Source organism: Vicugna pacos, chromosome 12 (assembly GCF_048564905.1).
Source record: "Vicugna pacos chromosome 12, VicPac4, whole genome shotgun sequence".
In the NCBI taxonomy this organism is placed as follows: domain Eukaryota; kingdom Metazoa; phylum Chordata; class Mammalia; order Artiodactyla; family Camelidae; genus Vicugna; species Vicugna pacos.
The window spans coordinates 14,065,025-14,081,234 of NC_132998.1; the positions used below are offsets into that span (position 1 = coordinate 14,065,025).

The 16,210-nt window shown below is 52.1% G+C and overlaps 1 protein-coding gene across 2 annotated transcripts in view; it reads left to right on the forward strand.

Annotated features, from left to right (window-relative positions):
* Window positions 1-15,832, forward strand: part of VDR (vitamin D receptor) — a 55,353-nt gene extending 39,521 nt beyond the window's left edge. For both annotated transcript variants that reach the window (XM_072972922.1, XM_072972921.1), the window contains exons 4-9: window positions 1,761-1,945; window positions 2,206-2,326; window positions 4,902-5,073; window positions 11,015-11,166; window positions 11,357-11,473; window positions 12,786-15,832. In XM_072972922.1, coding sequence (XP_072829023.1) covers window positions 1,761-1,945; window positions 2,206-2,326; window positions 4,902-5,073; window positions 11,015-11,166; window positions 11,357-11,473; window positions 12,786-13,045 — 1,007 coding nt within the window. In that variant the 3' untranslated portion in view covers window positions 13,046-15,832. The remainder of the gene's footprint in view (window positions 1-1,760; window positions 1,946-2,205; window positions 2,327-4,901; window positions 5,074-11,014; window positions 11,167-11,356; window positions 11,474-12,785) is intronic.
* The last annotated feature ends 378 nt before the right edge of the window (window positions 15,833-16,210 follow it).

Sequence of the window (16,210 nt, forward strand, 5' to 3'; positions counted from 1 at the left end):
GGAAACGCGGTGGCAAGAGTGAGCAGGTCATGTTCTCAGGTCAGCAGTCCCAACGTGTCCAGAGGCCCTTAGAAATAAGGTTGGAAAGTTAGGAAGTAAAATCGTGGAGAATCTGGATTTTAGTTTGGACATGGTTAGCAGGAAGGGCCCAGAGAAAGTTTCTGAGCAGGAGAGTGACATCACAGAATCACAGAGGGTTATCAGAGCCCCGTCAGGCTGCAGACACGCCTGTGGGCACACAGGACCAGCCCCCTGGCCAGCCCCACCGCCCCCCCCCTCGTCTCATTGCCTCCTCTGCCCGCCCCTCAGGTGTGCAGGTAAGAGCAGACACAGAATCTTGGCTTCCCCAGGCTAGGGCCTTGCACCCTCCCTTGGATGGGATGCCCCCTGCTCCTTCCTCTCCCATCCAGCTTGACCTCTTGGGGTCTGAGCAGACGCCCTCTGTGGAAGGAGGGCTGGCAGCTCTTTGGGCAGATGAGTCAGTAACCTGGGCGTGGCCTCCTCCCCGTCTTCCTCCAGGTATGGTTTACATCAGCTGTGGAGGGAAGGCGCCATCTTTTGCCGCTGGCTTCCTTTTCCTGCTGTGCCCACTCCCACCCCCCCGCAGGCTCTCCCCCTGCCAACTTCCCTTGTCCTCCCCCCACCAGAGGAACCTGGGCCAGTGGGCCTTTCTCAAAGCCTGGAACCCACCCACTCTGAGGTTGTGGTTCCTTTCCCTGCTCTTGTGAAACTCAGTTCTGTGGGCAGATGCCCTGGCAACACCAGCACAGAGCAAGCAGCTACAGGCCGCCAGCCCCTGTGCCCACTCCTGCCGTCAGCGCTCTGCAAGCCCTGGCCGGGCAGGCTGTGTGCCGGGCACCCCTGCTCCCAGCCCCACCCTCCCAGCAGCTGCCCCAGGACAGCAAGGCCCGAAGCCCCTGCGCAGCCTGCAGGAGGCTGGGGCTCCCGTGGTCAGACCCCCTGGGTGACCGCTGGAGAGAGCTCCCCAGATTAAGGCTGTGAGCTGTTATCCTCCGGGACTTCCAGAGGACTTGGAAACTTCCTTGAGCAGAAATTTCAAGACTGAACAGCGGAGGGATGGGTTGTTTTGCAGGGAACCAATGAGGTAGTCTTCCTACATTGGTCAAAGTAGATCACGGACCTGGAAACTTGGATGTGGGAATGGCCGTGTAGTGGGGTCTTCTCAGCAGCCCCCAGCTTCCAGCACTGTGACTGTGCAGACAGTGACTCTTCCTCCACCCAGTGTCTCCCTCAGGACCAGGGAACCTGGGGAGCAGGGAGGAGGGACGAGATCGAAAGTTTAGTGAGCATCTGCTCTGTGCTAGGCCAGCATTCAGGTCTCAGAACTCTCGGTCCTTTGAGGTAGGATCCCCATATACACACACTTTATGGAGGAAGGAACGAAAAAGGGACTTAGAAGAGATCAGATGGCCCAAAATTTTCATTTTTAGAAACAAGCAAACAAAAGCCAGGAGAGTTCAGTTTGCCCAGAGTCAGACACTTTGTTCTTGAGATCCTAGCCTCCCGCAATAATGCCCAACCATCCCACCTCTCAAATCCCATTTCCTCTCTCTCACACACCTGCCTTCTCAGCATAGAACATGCGTATGATGTGGGCTCGGAGTCCCTCTGGCGGGACGCCGCGTGAGCTCTGGGTGTGAGGGCACAGCCCCTCCCATCCTGTGCCTTTACACCTGGAGGAAGGTTTCTTGGAGGAGCTGCAGGCCCAGCCCTCCTGACCACTCGCTCCCGCCCTACAGTCATCCTGACGGATGAGGAGGTGCAGCGGAAGCGGGAGATGATCCTCAAGCGGAAGGAGGAGGAGGCCTTGAGGGACAGCCTGCGGCCCAAGCTGTCCGAGGAGCAGCAGCGCATTATCACCATCCTGCTGGACGCCCACCACAAGACCTACGACCCCACCTACGCCGACTTCATCCAGTTCCGGGTACGCCACCCGCTGGCCTGAGGCATGAGCCCACCTCGTGGAGAACCACCAGCAGAGCCTGGGCTGGGGAGTGGGACGGAGGGTGAGGGGGATCTGGGCACAGAACCCAGGAAGGGATGGAGGCTGCTCTGCCCCTCTGGCACAGGAGAGGGCTCCCCCTCCCACAGACCATCCTTGAAACCACTCCAGCCAGAGATCAGGCCAGGGTAGGAAGATGCCCTCCAAATTTGAGATTCTGATACTCCACCTTTCTCTTGCAGCCTCCAGTTCGTATGGATGAGGGTGCAGGGAACCATCCTTTGAGGTTTTCCTCCATACACATGCCCAGCTTCTTTGGAAACTCGTCCTCCTCCTGCTCAGATCACTACACTTCCTCTCCAGGTAAGCAGGACTACACGCCTCCTCCCCAAGAGCCCAGAGCTTCTGCAGCCCACCTGTCCTTGGCTGCAGATGGAAGGAGAGTACTTCCCTGCAGAACAACCCCGTTTTTAGAGAAGAGGCGTCACTCGCCCACGGGCCCATGCTGAGGACGCTGAGGAAGGGGCCAGGCTGGACTCAGGCGAGCAGGGTCAGCCCGCCAAGCCTCTGTTCCTCCCTGTGAGCCAGGCTTCCGCCCCCGGCTCCCTCCCAGCTCACTCCCTGGTTCCTTGAAATGGTATTTTGAGCCTGGGCCCTTGGGGTTTTTTGTTTGTTTGGTTGGTTTTTTCCTTTCCAGTTGTATTGAGATATAATTGACATATAACATTGTATAAGTTTAAAGTACACAATATGATTTGATATATGTATATTTTTGAAAAAGGATTGCCTCAATAAGTTTAGTTAACCTCACAGGTTTACAAAGATTTTTGTCCCCTGTGATAGTCTTTAAGATCTACTCTCTTAGCAATTTTCAAATATAGCGTTGTTAGCTACAGTCACCAGGGCCTGAGTCTTTGGAAGGTGAATTTTGGCATAGAAGGAGAAGATGAGGGTCCCACTACAGCCCACCTTACCCTCAAGCCCGGGGGATGGGGACACTATGGCCCCAGAGGGCCTGTGTCTTCCAGTTCATCCTTGCTTCCTTCTTCTTCTTCTTCTTCTTTTTTTTTTTTTTGAGGGAGGTAATTAGTTTTGTTTACTTACCTGATGGAGGTACTGCGGATTGAACCCAGAACCTTGTGCATGCTAAGCATGAGCTCTACCAATTGAGCTGTACCCTCCCCCCAATCCTTGCTTTCTTCTTATGGTTCTTTTCTATCTTTCTCTTCATCCTCCTGCCTCATCATCCCCCTGACCTTGCCTTCATCCCTCTACCTCTCACCTAACCTGGTGCCCTCTGCTTGAAACCTGTAGAATAAGGATGGAAAAGCCCCCTTCTCTCTAGGGAACTAGAACCCTCAGATATGGTACTTCCAGACTCACTGAGGGATCTGTGTCCAGATCCAGAGTGGATGGGAAGGGTCCCTGTGCCAATTAGACCAAGATAGCAGTGGAGCTGGTAGTTGTGTCCACCCACCGGCACTGGCCTCTGCACGGATAATGGATCCCCTGAGCCCCTCTCATAGTTACCCTTTCAGGAACCACCCCCCCTCCCCAGGTTAACTTACTCTGCTTCCTGTCCTCCTCTTTTTTCTTGATGCTATACTCATTTGTATCAATGAGGGTCAATCTGCATGTTATACATTGGTCTGTACTTCAACTTTTAATAATAATTTTATATTATTTAGCAGTTTTGATTCCCTCTCGTGGGTTAATTAATTTCGAGTGCTCAACACCCCCCCCCATGGTATGTTCAGTATAGCATATATTTATTTAAAAATTCAAACCAGCTTGGGGGAGAGTATAGCTCAAGTGGTAGAGTGCATGCCTGGCATGCACAAGGTCCTGGGTTCAATCCCCAGTACCTCCTCCAAAAAAAATAAATAAATGAATAAACCTAATTACCTCCCTCCCCCCCACCAAAAAAAAATTCAAACCAATTATGTTTAATTTTTTTAAATTATTATACAAAAGTAATACATATTCATTGTAGACATTCAGACAATATAAACAAAATTATATATAATACATAATCTTTAATCCTACCATCCAAAGATAATCACTGTCAACACTCTGATGTATCTTTTCCCCAATTTTTTTAAACACATGTATACATTCAGAAATGGAATTGTGCCATATGCAGTCTGTAACTTGCTTTTTTCTCTTAATAGTATGTTGTATCATATTTTCATGCCATTCAGTACATACCTAGAACATCATTTTTAAAGGCTTCTTAGTATTCTGGGGTATCATGTCCAATAACATGTCCAAATTTCCTGTCACTGGATATCTAGATATCCCCCCAGCTTTTTATTAAGATAACAGTATGCTTGTGGTTAAATATTTGCACTTATTCTGAATTTTTCCTTATGCTGAATTCATGGCAGTGGGATCACTGGTCATAGAGTGTATATAACTGTAGGTTTTTGACCCTCATGGTCAAATATCTTTCTAGATTGCTTGCACAAACGTATGCCTCCCTTAGCACCCCAGCACTGCACAATGATTGCCTAATTCTTTGCATCTTTACAAACACTGGTGTCAACATTTGAATGTACTTGTTTCTAGTTTGTGGGTGAAAAGCAGATGTTCTACTTGATTGGCAGTTCTTTGATCATTAATGAGGTTGAACATTGTTTTCCACAAGTTTATTGGTTCCGAATTCATCTTTAATTTGAGATCATGAGGAACAACATGTAAAATCACAGTTTGAAGAAGTCTCGTATCTCAGTGTGCCTCTAAGCTTTGCTTTTCCTGCCCTACTCTGCTGGAGGAAGACACGGGGAACCATCAAGGAAGGTTGAAGTGACCTTGGAGGGAGGGGGTCACTGTGGGATTCCCAGCTGGCCCTGCTGCCAGGGTGCAGGGGGTCCTCACAGGACCCAGCAGGAGCAAACCTGGCTCAAGTCATTCCTTCTCTTCCCTCATCCTTCCCCAGAGATGATGGAGCCAGCCAGCTTCTCCAACCTGGATCTGAGTGAAGATGACTCCGATGACCCTTCCATGACCCTGGACCTATCCCAGCTCTCCATGCTGCCCCACTTGGCTGATCTGGTCAGTTACAGCATCCAAAAGGTCATTGGCTTTGCCAAGATGATCCCAGGGTTCAGGTAAGGAGCTTCTGGGGCACCCCCGGGGAAGAGGCAGAATCCTAGACTGAGCCGGAAGACGGATCAGAGATCACCAATCCTTGCTTCCCAAATACAGCTTCAAACCCCACCCTTCACCTCCCAAGTCAGAATCTCTGGACTAGGTCCAGGAATCTGTATTCAAGAAGGGCAGCCCATGCATGAGGTCCTGGGTTCAATTCCCAGCACCTCCTCTAAAAATAAATAAATAAATAGATCTAATTACCTCCCTCCACAAAAAAATTATCTTTTTTAATTAAAAAAACAAAAAACAAGAAGGGCAGCCCGTCCAGTGTTACTTGGCAGGCCAGCACCGGAGAGCTATCCATCCCTTACTCTTCCTAGAAGATGGAACAGAAGCCCATTGGGGTTCAGTGGCCAACACCAGGATTTCTAGTGTTGGAGCCAGTGTGTTGGACCCAGGTCTAGAACTCACTGCTGTGTCCACTCCAGTGGGCTTGGTTGTCACCCTCCTGTTATCCCTGAGTCATGAATCCTCCTACATGAATCCTCCACACCCGATTCTGAAACCAGGATGAAGTGATAAGAGAGATGAGAGGGTTGGGCACGAAGACTTGTGCAGTAATTTAGGAATTCTAGAAGGAGGCAGACTCACTGGCACCCATAACATGGGCATCCTTCACCCAATTTACCCTTCACTCAAAGCAATTTCCTACTCATACTGAGATCTTTCTGCCAACATAGATAAGTATAAGGAGTTCTACTGGAGTAGAGAACTTCCCTTATGGATTCATTCATACAAACTTCATTCATTTATTCAAATGTTTTACTGTTTTGGTAATAATGGCATATATAATACTTACATTTAAATAGCCATGCAGTGTTAAATATTCTTAAAAATACCTAAACGTTGACACTTTTAGTAGATATGCTGGGAGGCAGTTATACCTATATTTATGTATATTTATATCCTCATTTTTTCTAAAAGTGCATTTGGCACATTGTCGTAAAATACATATACAATGTGATTGAGAAATGGAAAGAAATTAATATCAAGCAATATTCTCATCATTTCAAGTAGTAGCAATAGTTGCAGTTGCAGCAGAAGGGGTTTCCTCCATACTGATGCTCAGAGTCAGAGCTAGAATACTGGGAGCTGGAAAATGACCAGATGTTGGCCAGCTCTGGATGGAAACTAATACAAGGTGCCATTTATTGTTTTGTGAATCTTTCCTGTGTTGGGAAGCCAACAGCTACTGTCTAAATTGCTGCATTGCCAGCAAGATGATGGTAATTCACAGAGCTAACGCTAGCACTTCCCAGTTTGTTTCTATCCTGAGACAACCTGCTCTGTGTTATTTCATGCCTTGCACCAACTCAAATCTCAGGAGTTTGCCAATGCTCTTTCCTGGAATTAATGTGAAAATTGCAGAGAAAAGAGAAAAACATCAAACGGCACTGAAGCACTCTTTACTGCATCGCACATTTTGGTTGCAGCAAAAGCAGTAAAGGCCACTCCAGCAGGCAGAACAGGTGTTACCAGTGAGGGCAGCATCACACTGGGCCTGGGATTTACCCTCCAGAGCCTTTCCTTGGAACTGATGACACATTCCGCTTAGCACAAGTTCCAACTCCCTCCTCCACTCTTCATGGTTTGCAGATTACATGCTTTCCAAAGTCTTGTTGTGTATAAACAGCTAGAGGGAAAAAACACTTCAAGGTGCCGGTGGATATACTGGAGCAGGCAGCTCCCACCATAATTCCAGGAGGAGCAGTCCTCGTCTACACAGGGTCCATGCTTCCTTGCCTAGTGAGAAGTTGCACCAGAGGACACCCACAGCCTTGTCTAGAGGCTAAGGTTTGATGCTTCTAAGTGGTGGCTGGGATGGCAGATGTGGGAAAACTGTCCTAAAAAGAAAGGTAGTCATTTAACCAGACTACCCCAATGCAGCCCCCTCTGCTAAGCAACCTGAGTGCCAGCTTTTCTCTTGGTCCCCATCCCCGGGCACAGTGAGCACTACCTGTCTTTGATTCCTCTCCCCAAGGATGAGCTGAAGTCTCCCCGATCCCTTCCCTTTCAAACCTCATTCTCCAGAGTCCCCTGGTCTAGCCCTGTAGTCATGGCCAAAATGAGCTGTAGATGAGCAGGTCCCGGAGCCTCCCAGCTACTGAGGCAAAATCGATCCCGATTTAATCAGGACTTCTCTCTTTGGCGTGACTCGAGAAGTCCCAAGGTGGAATGTTTTCCAGTAAAAATGGAGTGGATGCTCCCTGTGACCAGATGGAGCTGACGCTGTGCCTGTGCCAGAGCCTGGGCTCCCAGAGGACCCAGGCAGGGCCAGCCCAGCAGCTCCCTGGTTCTGCCGGTTTCTGCACTTAGAGGTTCTGTTTTTCCAAGAAGTGAAAGAACAGTGGCTGCGTCCCTGGTGGCTTTGATCTTGGGGCCCGTAGGCAGGGGTGGAGGGTGTGGGGAGGGCAGGATGAGACTTCTGTGTGAGTGAGCTGGGGGGAGTGTACAGGATGAGACTCCAGGGTGGGCACCAGGCCGAAGTGGGGCGGGACTAGGAGGGCTGCGCTGGGTGTGAACTGCCCTGTGGTGTGGCCCTGGCCCTGCTCCTGCCTCCCGCCTGCCCTCCCTCTGCCTCTCAGTCTGTACCCTACACATCTCCCACCCTCAGCCCTGCAAAAGAAGTGCATGGGAGAAGTGGTGTCGGGAGCAGCAACTAAGTGGCCAGGAGCAGTGTTGGATGTGAGAACCAAGTACCACAGGTTTCACTGCCCAGAGAGGTGCATGAGGGACCAGGCCCAGTCAGCTGGAGCCCAGCCCTCTGGGCTACATGCCTTCAACCTCACTGCTGTTTCCATCCCAGGGGCTCCTTCCTGGTCAAAGACCTGGGGTCATAGTGCCCCTTCCTCCTATGTCCTTCCTTCTATCTTTGCGTGTTCATCAATCCAGCAATCAGCTTTCTTATATAAACTATGAGGGATAAAAGATGCCTAGAACACAGTCCCTGGCCTCCAGAGGTTCCGTGTCTGATGGAAGGGATAGATGTGTGAACAGCTGTGGTGAAGATGCAGGGCCCTGGGAGAGACCTTTTAGAGGCACTTTGGGAATGCAGGCAGGGAGGGGCTGGACCCTGTGTTGATGGGGGAGGGGTGCGGCAGGCAAGGCAGCAACACATTTCCAGGGCACATCGCAAGCGCCCAGAAGTGGCCGCAGGAGTGGAAACTGACCAGAGTGTAAATATTGCCCAGGTCCATGGAGGAGGCCCAGGGCCCAAGCTGGTGCCCATCACAGCAGGAACGAGGTCTCTTACTGGTTTCCCCTTTATCTCCACCTCTACCCCCACCCACCACCACTCCCAGTTCTGGCTGGCTGAGAGCTGCACTTAGAAAGTCCCTGTATTTCCAAGCTGTGGGTGGTAGTTTGAGGTCATTCTGGGTTTGCTTTCATAGAAGTAGTATGTCTGCATCGTAATAGGCAGTGGTCCTGCAGAAATCTCTCTGGCCGGGTACCTATGGGATGTTGGTTCACTCCTGGACATCATTTTGAGTGGGCCATTGAGCACAAGGTTATATACAAAGATATGCCTCACAGAATTACTTGTAATAGTAAACTTAGAAGCAACCAAAATACCCCAAAAATAGGTGGGTGGGAGACTGATTAATTAACTTACAGGACATTGATATAACATGCTGCAGCCCCGATGAGCTGACCTAGGAAGTGGGACACAGAATCACTATGACCTGGTGTGTGTTGAAAAAACAGATATTTGCATAGAAAACAAAGAGGGAGGAAGTAACCAAAATACCCATTGTGGTTATGAGCCATTTTTATTTGCTTTTATATTTTTTGCTGTATTTTCCAAAGATTTACTAATGAACATGTCTTACTTAGATAATGAATTAAAACTCAAGTGAAGGTGGTGTTCATTTTTATTTTCTAAATATGGATTGAACAGCCAGAGAAAGGTGACAAAGATGGTCTAGATGCCATGACCTCAGGGCTATTTATTCCAGAGAAGACACAAGGGAGACATGGTAGCTTTCTTGAAATGGTTAAAGGGATGTCCCGTGGCTAATGGAGAAGTCTGGTTCTGTGTTCCTTGAGAGCACAGACTACAAGGATTGGATGAGTGTGTCATCGTGTGGGTGACAGCTCAATGGAAGAAGAGGTGAATAACCCAAGGGCCAAGCACCTCATGGCTGTATCCGGAGGCTGGGAGCTCCCTGGCACTGGGGGAGTCCTGCAGAGGCTGTGTGAGAGCCATCTGTCAGGAATGCTGAGGAAGGAAATGCACCACATTACCTCTAAGAGGGGCCCTCCGACTCCAGCACTTTGTGTTTTTCCTTCGGTGCAGGTCTTTTGGTGGCCGTCCTTATTGTGCAAACTTTTTCACGCCTCCTCATCCATCACCTGTTGATACAGGACTCTCATCAGTTAACTCCATTTCCCACCTCTTTACATTCCAAAGTGCAGCCACAGACGGGGGAGGGTATAGCTCAGCGGGAGAGTGAGTGCTTAGCACGCGCAAGGTCCTAGGTTCAGTCCCCAGTACCTCCATTAAAATAAATAAATAAATAAATAAATAAATAAATAAATAAATAAATAAACCTCCCACCCCCAAAAAATTTTTTTTAAAGGAAACAAACAAAAAAACCCCCAAAGTATAGCCAGAGAGGATGATAGCCCATCGACAGGATATCCAGGAGGAAATGTGCATACAGTCAGAAGGAGAAAGGGAGGAAAACCTAGGAGCAATTTGATCTGTGGGCCCTGCTTTCCCCTTGTCATTGTTCAGACAAGCCCAGCTCGTGACTCAGAATAGTGGAACTAGGCATTAGCCTCTTGACTAATCAGCACATAATTAGTGGCCCTCTTCTCGTGCTCGGGGCTCAATGATCAGTGTGAGGGCGACACTAAAGTACTTAACGGGTGGTGCTGGCCCTTGAGCAGCTTACAGTTAAGGGCCAGAGACAAGCATATAAAGGACAGAGGTGAAGGGGACAGGGCCAGATAGGAGCACAAGCAATGTGCTGCAGGTTGTCAAGGACTGGCTCCAACTCTAGGACGAGAATCTGAGGGCAGAGGGATCCCAGGGAGACCTCACTGGATTCAGGACCAGAAAGACGAAGTGGGGCAGAAGAAAGTGGGTGCTCTAAGTTGGAGCTGTCCCCTGTTCAAAGGCAGGCAGGCGTGAGAACACACAGCATCTGACTGCAGAGCGTTACAAGGGAGGGTGGGTGGAGTCTGCGATGGAGAGGCGGCCGGATGGATGGGCTGGGGCCAAGTTATGGAGGCTGGGCTTGAGCCTGGGGTGTTGGATAGTCAGTGAGGATTTCCGAGCACAGGAATGACACTTCCCTGCAGCAGCAGTAAGAAAGGTGAAAGAGAGACCCGAGAGACTTGACTCCGGGGTTCTAGTGAGAGGCACCTGAAATGGATGCTCTGAACCAGAGCAGCCTGGTGGGAGGGGAGATGGGGTTCAGAGATGTCCCGGAGACACAGCTGGCTGAGCTCCACCACCGGAAAGGACTGGAGGACAGGAGGAGGGAGAGGGAAAGAAAGCAGGGGAGCCGTTGAGGATGACCCTGGCCGTGCCTTTTGCAGACAACCATACTCATGCCTTGACCCTGCAAGCTTCCTCAGGCTCTGTCTTCCTGACCCTAGAAGAGCCGTGGCTTCTTAGACCTGGGAGACCCTGGCAAGTCACTGGGTTTTCCCTGTCTTAGGAGCCGAGCTACTCCAGTTGGCATTTGGTCAGTCCTGAATTGTCAAGTTGTTCTCCCTCCAGAAACACTCTTGTTCTTTCCAACCAGGCTGCTAGCTCCTTGGAGGAGGAGGACTCAGGACACATGCTGGTCCCCTGGCAGGTGCATCCCTGTCAAAACACTGCACTGACTTGCACGGCGTGACGGTCTTGACCAGTCACCTGACCTCTGCCCCTTCCCTCTCTGACAGAGACCTCACCCCCGAGGACCAGATCGTGCTGCTGAAGTCAAGTGCCATTGAGGTCATCATGCTGCGCTCCAACCAGTCCTTCACCATGGACGACATGACCTGGACCTGCGGCAGCCAAGATTACAAGTACCACGTCAGTGACATGACAAGGGGTACGTCTGCTCTCTGCCCCTATCCGCCCCAGCTCCACCCCTCCTGGGGTCACAGCCCCGTAGGGCACATCAGAGGGAGCCAAGCAGCAACAGGGACAGACGGGCAGGCGGGTGAGGGTCGGGCTGGAGGTGGGGTGGGGTGGGTGGCTCCTCGGTCCTGCCCTCAGCAGCTGGCCATTCCTTCCCACAGCCGGACACAGCCTGGAGCTGATTGAGCCCCTCATCAAGTTCCAGGTGGGGCTGAAGAAGCTGAACTTGCACGAGGAGGAGCACGTCCTGCTCATGGCCATCTGCATTGTCTCCCCAGGTACCTAGCAGTGAGGAGCTCGGGGACTAGGAAGGGTGAAACCCCAGAGGGCCAGCAGGGAAACACCCACCTTGCCGGGTCTGCACCGCCCGTGCGGTGTGTGGATGTTGAGGGTTCCCTCACTGCCCTTGGCCTTGTCCTGACGAGACTGTTGGTGATTCCCGGGTGGAATTCTGAGAAAGCAGATGAGTGGGGTTTCCCAGGCCACAAGCGTGGCCACCACCGGCATTGCCCCTCCTCCCAGCGTGCCTGGCCCGATCCTGATACTCAGGCTCTGCTCTTGTGTGAGCTGGACTGACCTCTCCTGACATTTGAGATTCCCTGGGGACAGGGCACAAAACCCTGGGGCCTGACATGGTTCTGTGGCCTGACATCTGGCCTGCTAGACAATTTAGCTGAGTGATTCTGGAGCCAGGGTGCTGTGACCCTTAAGCTCTGCTGTCTGTTTGGGGTGGGAAGAGGGAGAGAGGCTGAGGAGGAAGTTCTTGCAGTCCTTGGGGATGTGAGATTGCTGACGAGTCTCAAAGAGGGTGGTACCAGTGGCCTTTACCCAGGGATACTTTCTTGAGCTGGGGGCCCAGCGAAAGCACATGGGCACCCCTCCCCCTGCCCAGTGGGCATTTACTCACTCATTCACTCACTCATTCACTCGGCAGTGATTTATTGGGCTCCTGGTAGGTCCCAGGCCCTGTGCTGGGCATAGTGACTGAGCAGCAAGCAGGACAGACTTCTCCCCCAAGAAGTGTAGAAGGAGACATTAAACACATGCTATTTAACAACCAACTCCTAGTGTGATGAGAGTTTTAAAAATAAAGAAGCATGTGAGGCTACAGAGGGCGAAACAGACACTAGGACCCTGATGTGGTCTGGGGCATGGAGGTAGGGGCATCAGGAGTGGTCTTCTTGAGGAAGGTCCTTTAAGCTGTTACCCAAAGGCTCAGTAAGAGTCAAGTAAGGGTGAAAGAGCTGAGTTCTGGGCAGAGGGAACACAATTGTGAAGCCTGGAGGCCAGAGGGCATGGCTTACTGGGACCCTGATGAAAGATGGTGCATAGAGATGGAGGGAGACAAGGGGGAACAGAGTGGCCCAAGTGTGGACTGAGACTAGCTCCTAAATGCAATGGGAAGTGGCTGAGGGGTTGGGGAGGACTGTGGTGTCATGGGTCAGCAGTTGTCCAGGGGTGACCTAGGAGGATGCTAATGCTGGGTGTCTGTGTGTGTGGTCCAAGGGGTCAGGGGAGATTGGACAGTTGGACAGGAAGGGACCTGGCTCCGAGCTCCTGTGCCTCCTTCCCCCGCCTCTCTGCCCACAGACCGTCCTGGGGTGCAGGATGCTGCACTGGTCGAGGCCATCCAGGACCGCCTATCCAACACGCTGCAGACCTACATCCGCTGCCGCCACCCACCCCCGGGCAGCCACCTGCTCTATGCCAAGATGATCCAGAAGCTAGCCGACCTGCGCAGCCTGAACGAGGAGCACTCCAAGCAGTACCGCTGCCTCTCCTTCCAGCCTGAGTCCAGCATGAAGCTCACGCCCCTTGTGCTCGAGGTGTTCGGGAACGAGATCTCCTGACTAGGGTAGCCCACAGTGACGCCTGGGTGGGGCTGCCTCTCGGTGCTGCGTGCCCAGGCCTGGGGCCAGCGGCTGCCCAGCAGACCCTCCCACCCCTTCTGGAGCTCAGCCCCTCCTCTCCAGACTCCCCTCCCTGCCCGGCCCATCCTCTCTCCTGCCTGACCTAACACCAGGTCCCCCGTACCTGCAGGCCACAGGCTGCCCCCCGTCCCTTGAGACCTCAGTCCTGATGAGTTGCTGTTTATTTGACAAAGAAACTCAAGTGGGAGTAGAGAACAGAGACTGAAGGCGGGCCCTTGTCCAGGGATGCCCCCACCACTCCAGAAGTGGCCACTGGCTGGTGCTGAGGGAACAGGCAGGCAGGAGAAACATACACATTCCTCAGGGACAGAGGTACCTGTGCCTCCCCTCTGCTCCAGGCTCACATGTCTGGAACCTGGTGGGCTCGCCCTTCCTCCGCCCCACCCACATTGAATACTGACCCGCAACCCCCACCTGACCCTGCTGCCGGTCCGTGCTGCTCTGTCCCGGGTCAGTGTGCCACGATGGGGCCTTCTCGCTCTGCCTCCCTGCCCTGGCCTGTCTAGGGCTGTCACTGCCAAGGGTGACCAAAACTAAGGTGACTCAGGTCACAACTCCCCCTCATCCACCTCTGCTGGCCAAAAGGCACTTGGTGCCCACCTTCATCCCATCACCATGGTAACATTCTCCCAGGAAGTAGCTATGGTAAGATGGGCTTTCTCCCCATGGCTGGGGCCACTGGCCAGAACCCAGCCATTGAGAAGCTGAGGAGGGAAGAAGTCAAGGCCCAGGCAGTAGGGGGACAGGAAAACCCAGAGCTTCACGGCAGAGTAGCAGATGGAGGCCACACCTGACCTGTCACCAAGCCTGTGGTTCCTCAGCCTGGATTAAAGGGGTTGGCCGACCTCCAACCATCCATGTAGCAGGACTGAATGGCCCCCAGGTTTCAGAGAATCCCAGGCACCGTCCTCCTCACCCTGCCAGTGCCTTACCTCCAACCCCTAAGAGGGGACCAGCTGCAGGCTCCAGAGCCCGTGTCCTTGTGCAGAGGCTGTGGGCACTGGAGAGGCCTCACCCTGGGATGGCCGTGGATGGTGACCCAGAGATCAGCCCCCTGTCCCACCCCCCACCCCCCACAACTGTCTGGAGAAGCAGTGTTGCTCTGCTTACCAGCGGGGGCCTCATCTTTCCCATCGGGTAGGGTGGGATGGGGGAGAGGAATTTCCAGACTCCAGCAGCCCAAGCCACGCCCTCCCTGCTCACCTTGGTCTGCTTCCAAGACTGCTGTCCCCCCAGGGAAGCAGGAGCCAGTGCCCCAGCACCTTGGGAGTGAGTGGAGGGAGTGGGTTGGCCTGGTGACTAGTCAGCGAGACGTCAGAAAGGGCCTGGGAGGCAGAGCAGGGTGGGAGCACAGAGCTTCAAACTCCATATTCTCCCTGTATCCAGAGCATCTCAGGAGGTGGAGACTCATGGCCCATTTACCCAGCTGGGGCTCCTTGGAGGGGTGAGTTGCAGGCATGTGGGAGCAGAGGAGAGCTGGTTCTTCCAGGAGTCACAGAGGGTCCTTCAGATCGTGACTCGAGTCAGGGGAGCATGGCCGCATGTGCTGTCTCAGCAGGGAGGAGCTGATGTCAGTAGGCACCCCTCCACCTGCACCTGCTGTTCTCTGAAAACGTGGCAGCAAACTGACTTACCCCTGCAGCCAGTGTCCGCCTGGCCAGTGTTTCTTCTGGGGACAGACACTGACAGCTGCGTTCCCTGTGGCATAGCACCGTCCTCAGACTCAGGCTTATGTCTCTTACACAGGAGTCGTCTTCAGAATCAGACTCCATTTGGTACCACATTCTAACATAGCGGGTACTAAGCACCACTGATTAAGAGATATTTATGGGAAGGGGAACTTCCATGGTGAAATTCTACACATTAATTGTAGTTGTTTTGCAAATGAGGGAGAGTCCTTTGTGACTTGACTGGCTGCAGAACACGCTGGTCCAGCTGCTAGTCAGTGGAAGAAAAGGCTTGAAAATCGCCAACCTAGTTCAACCCCCTCATTAAAGAAAACTGATGCTGAGAGGAGGGTGTGACTCCCCCAAGCTCGCGTAATGAGTCAGAAGCAGCACCAGGACTGGGCCGGACTCCGGACCTACAGTCCAGTGTTCTTTTCGCTACACCATGCTTGAGCTCAGACCCCACGTCCCATTCCCCTGGGGGCTGACCTCGTCCCTTGGGGGAAACCCTGGGTGTTAGACAGAGCAGGTCTAGATCCCAGACCCCTGCCTTGCTTCCCTGAGTTGTCACACCACTGACCCATCAGGAGGAGGAGAAAGGACACCTCAGCCCGTGTCTCAATGTGAATTAGACCCCCATCCCGATGTGGCTCTGGCCGGACGGGCTCTCTGCCTCAGCCCTGTATAATGCTGTTGCCTTACCAATAAAGTGCATCTGTCTTTGTAACGTCTCCTCCTCCCTGGCTCTCCTCTGGCCCCGCCTTCTCCAGGGAACCCGAGAGAATCACTGAGAACACCAGTTCCTCAGCCCTGGGGCCCACAACAGCCCAGTCCTGTCCCAAAAGGAAGTCTAGAAGCTGGGAGGAAGAGAAAAGAGAAAAAGTGAGGTTTCATGGGGATGAACTGTGAGAAAATGTTACCATCTATTCTGTTTTAGAATAAGAGAATATGAAAGTGGACTTGTATAAATCTCAAACTTTTGAAGTATATTATTGGAAACCCAGGAAAGCGTGTACCCAAAGGCCAAAGAAACAAGATTCCAGGAGCTAGGAAGCCCTTCTCTGGCTAACTGGAGACAGTAAGAGGATCCAAGTGGGACCAACGGGGAGGCTTGGAACACACAACAAAGCTGGTGAAAGCTGGGGATAAAACAGCCAAGACGGCTTTGAAGAGTGCCTCCTGAGTGATTTCCAAAGAGAAAAAATGTTTGCCAGAAATTTGTCGAATCAGCCAATGAAGAAAGCTTTGCTGATGGTAATAAAGATGGCTCCCACTTACACAGCACTTACTTTGTGGCACGTACTGCTGTAAATAAATGCTTTATGCAAACCAACTGCCTTAGCCTTATAAGGACCCCAGGGGAGATGGACTATTATTACCCTCATTTAACAGAGAGGAGAGCTTGCCCAAAGCCACA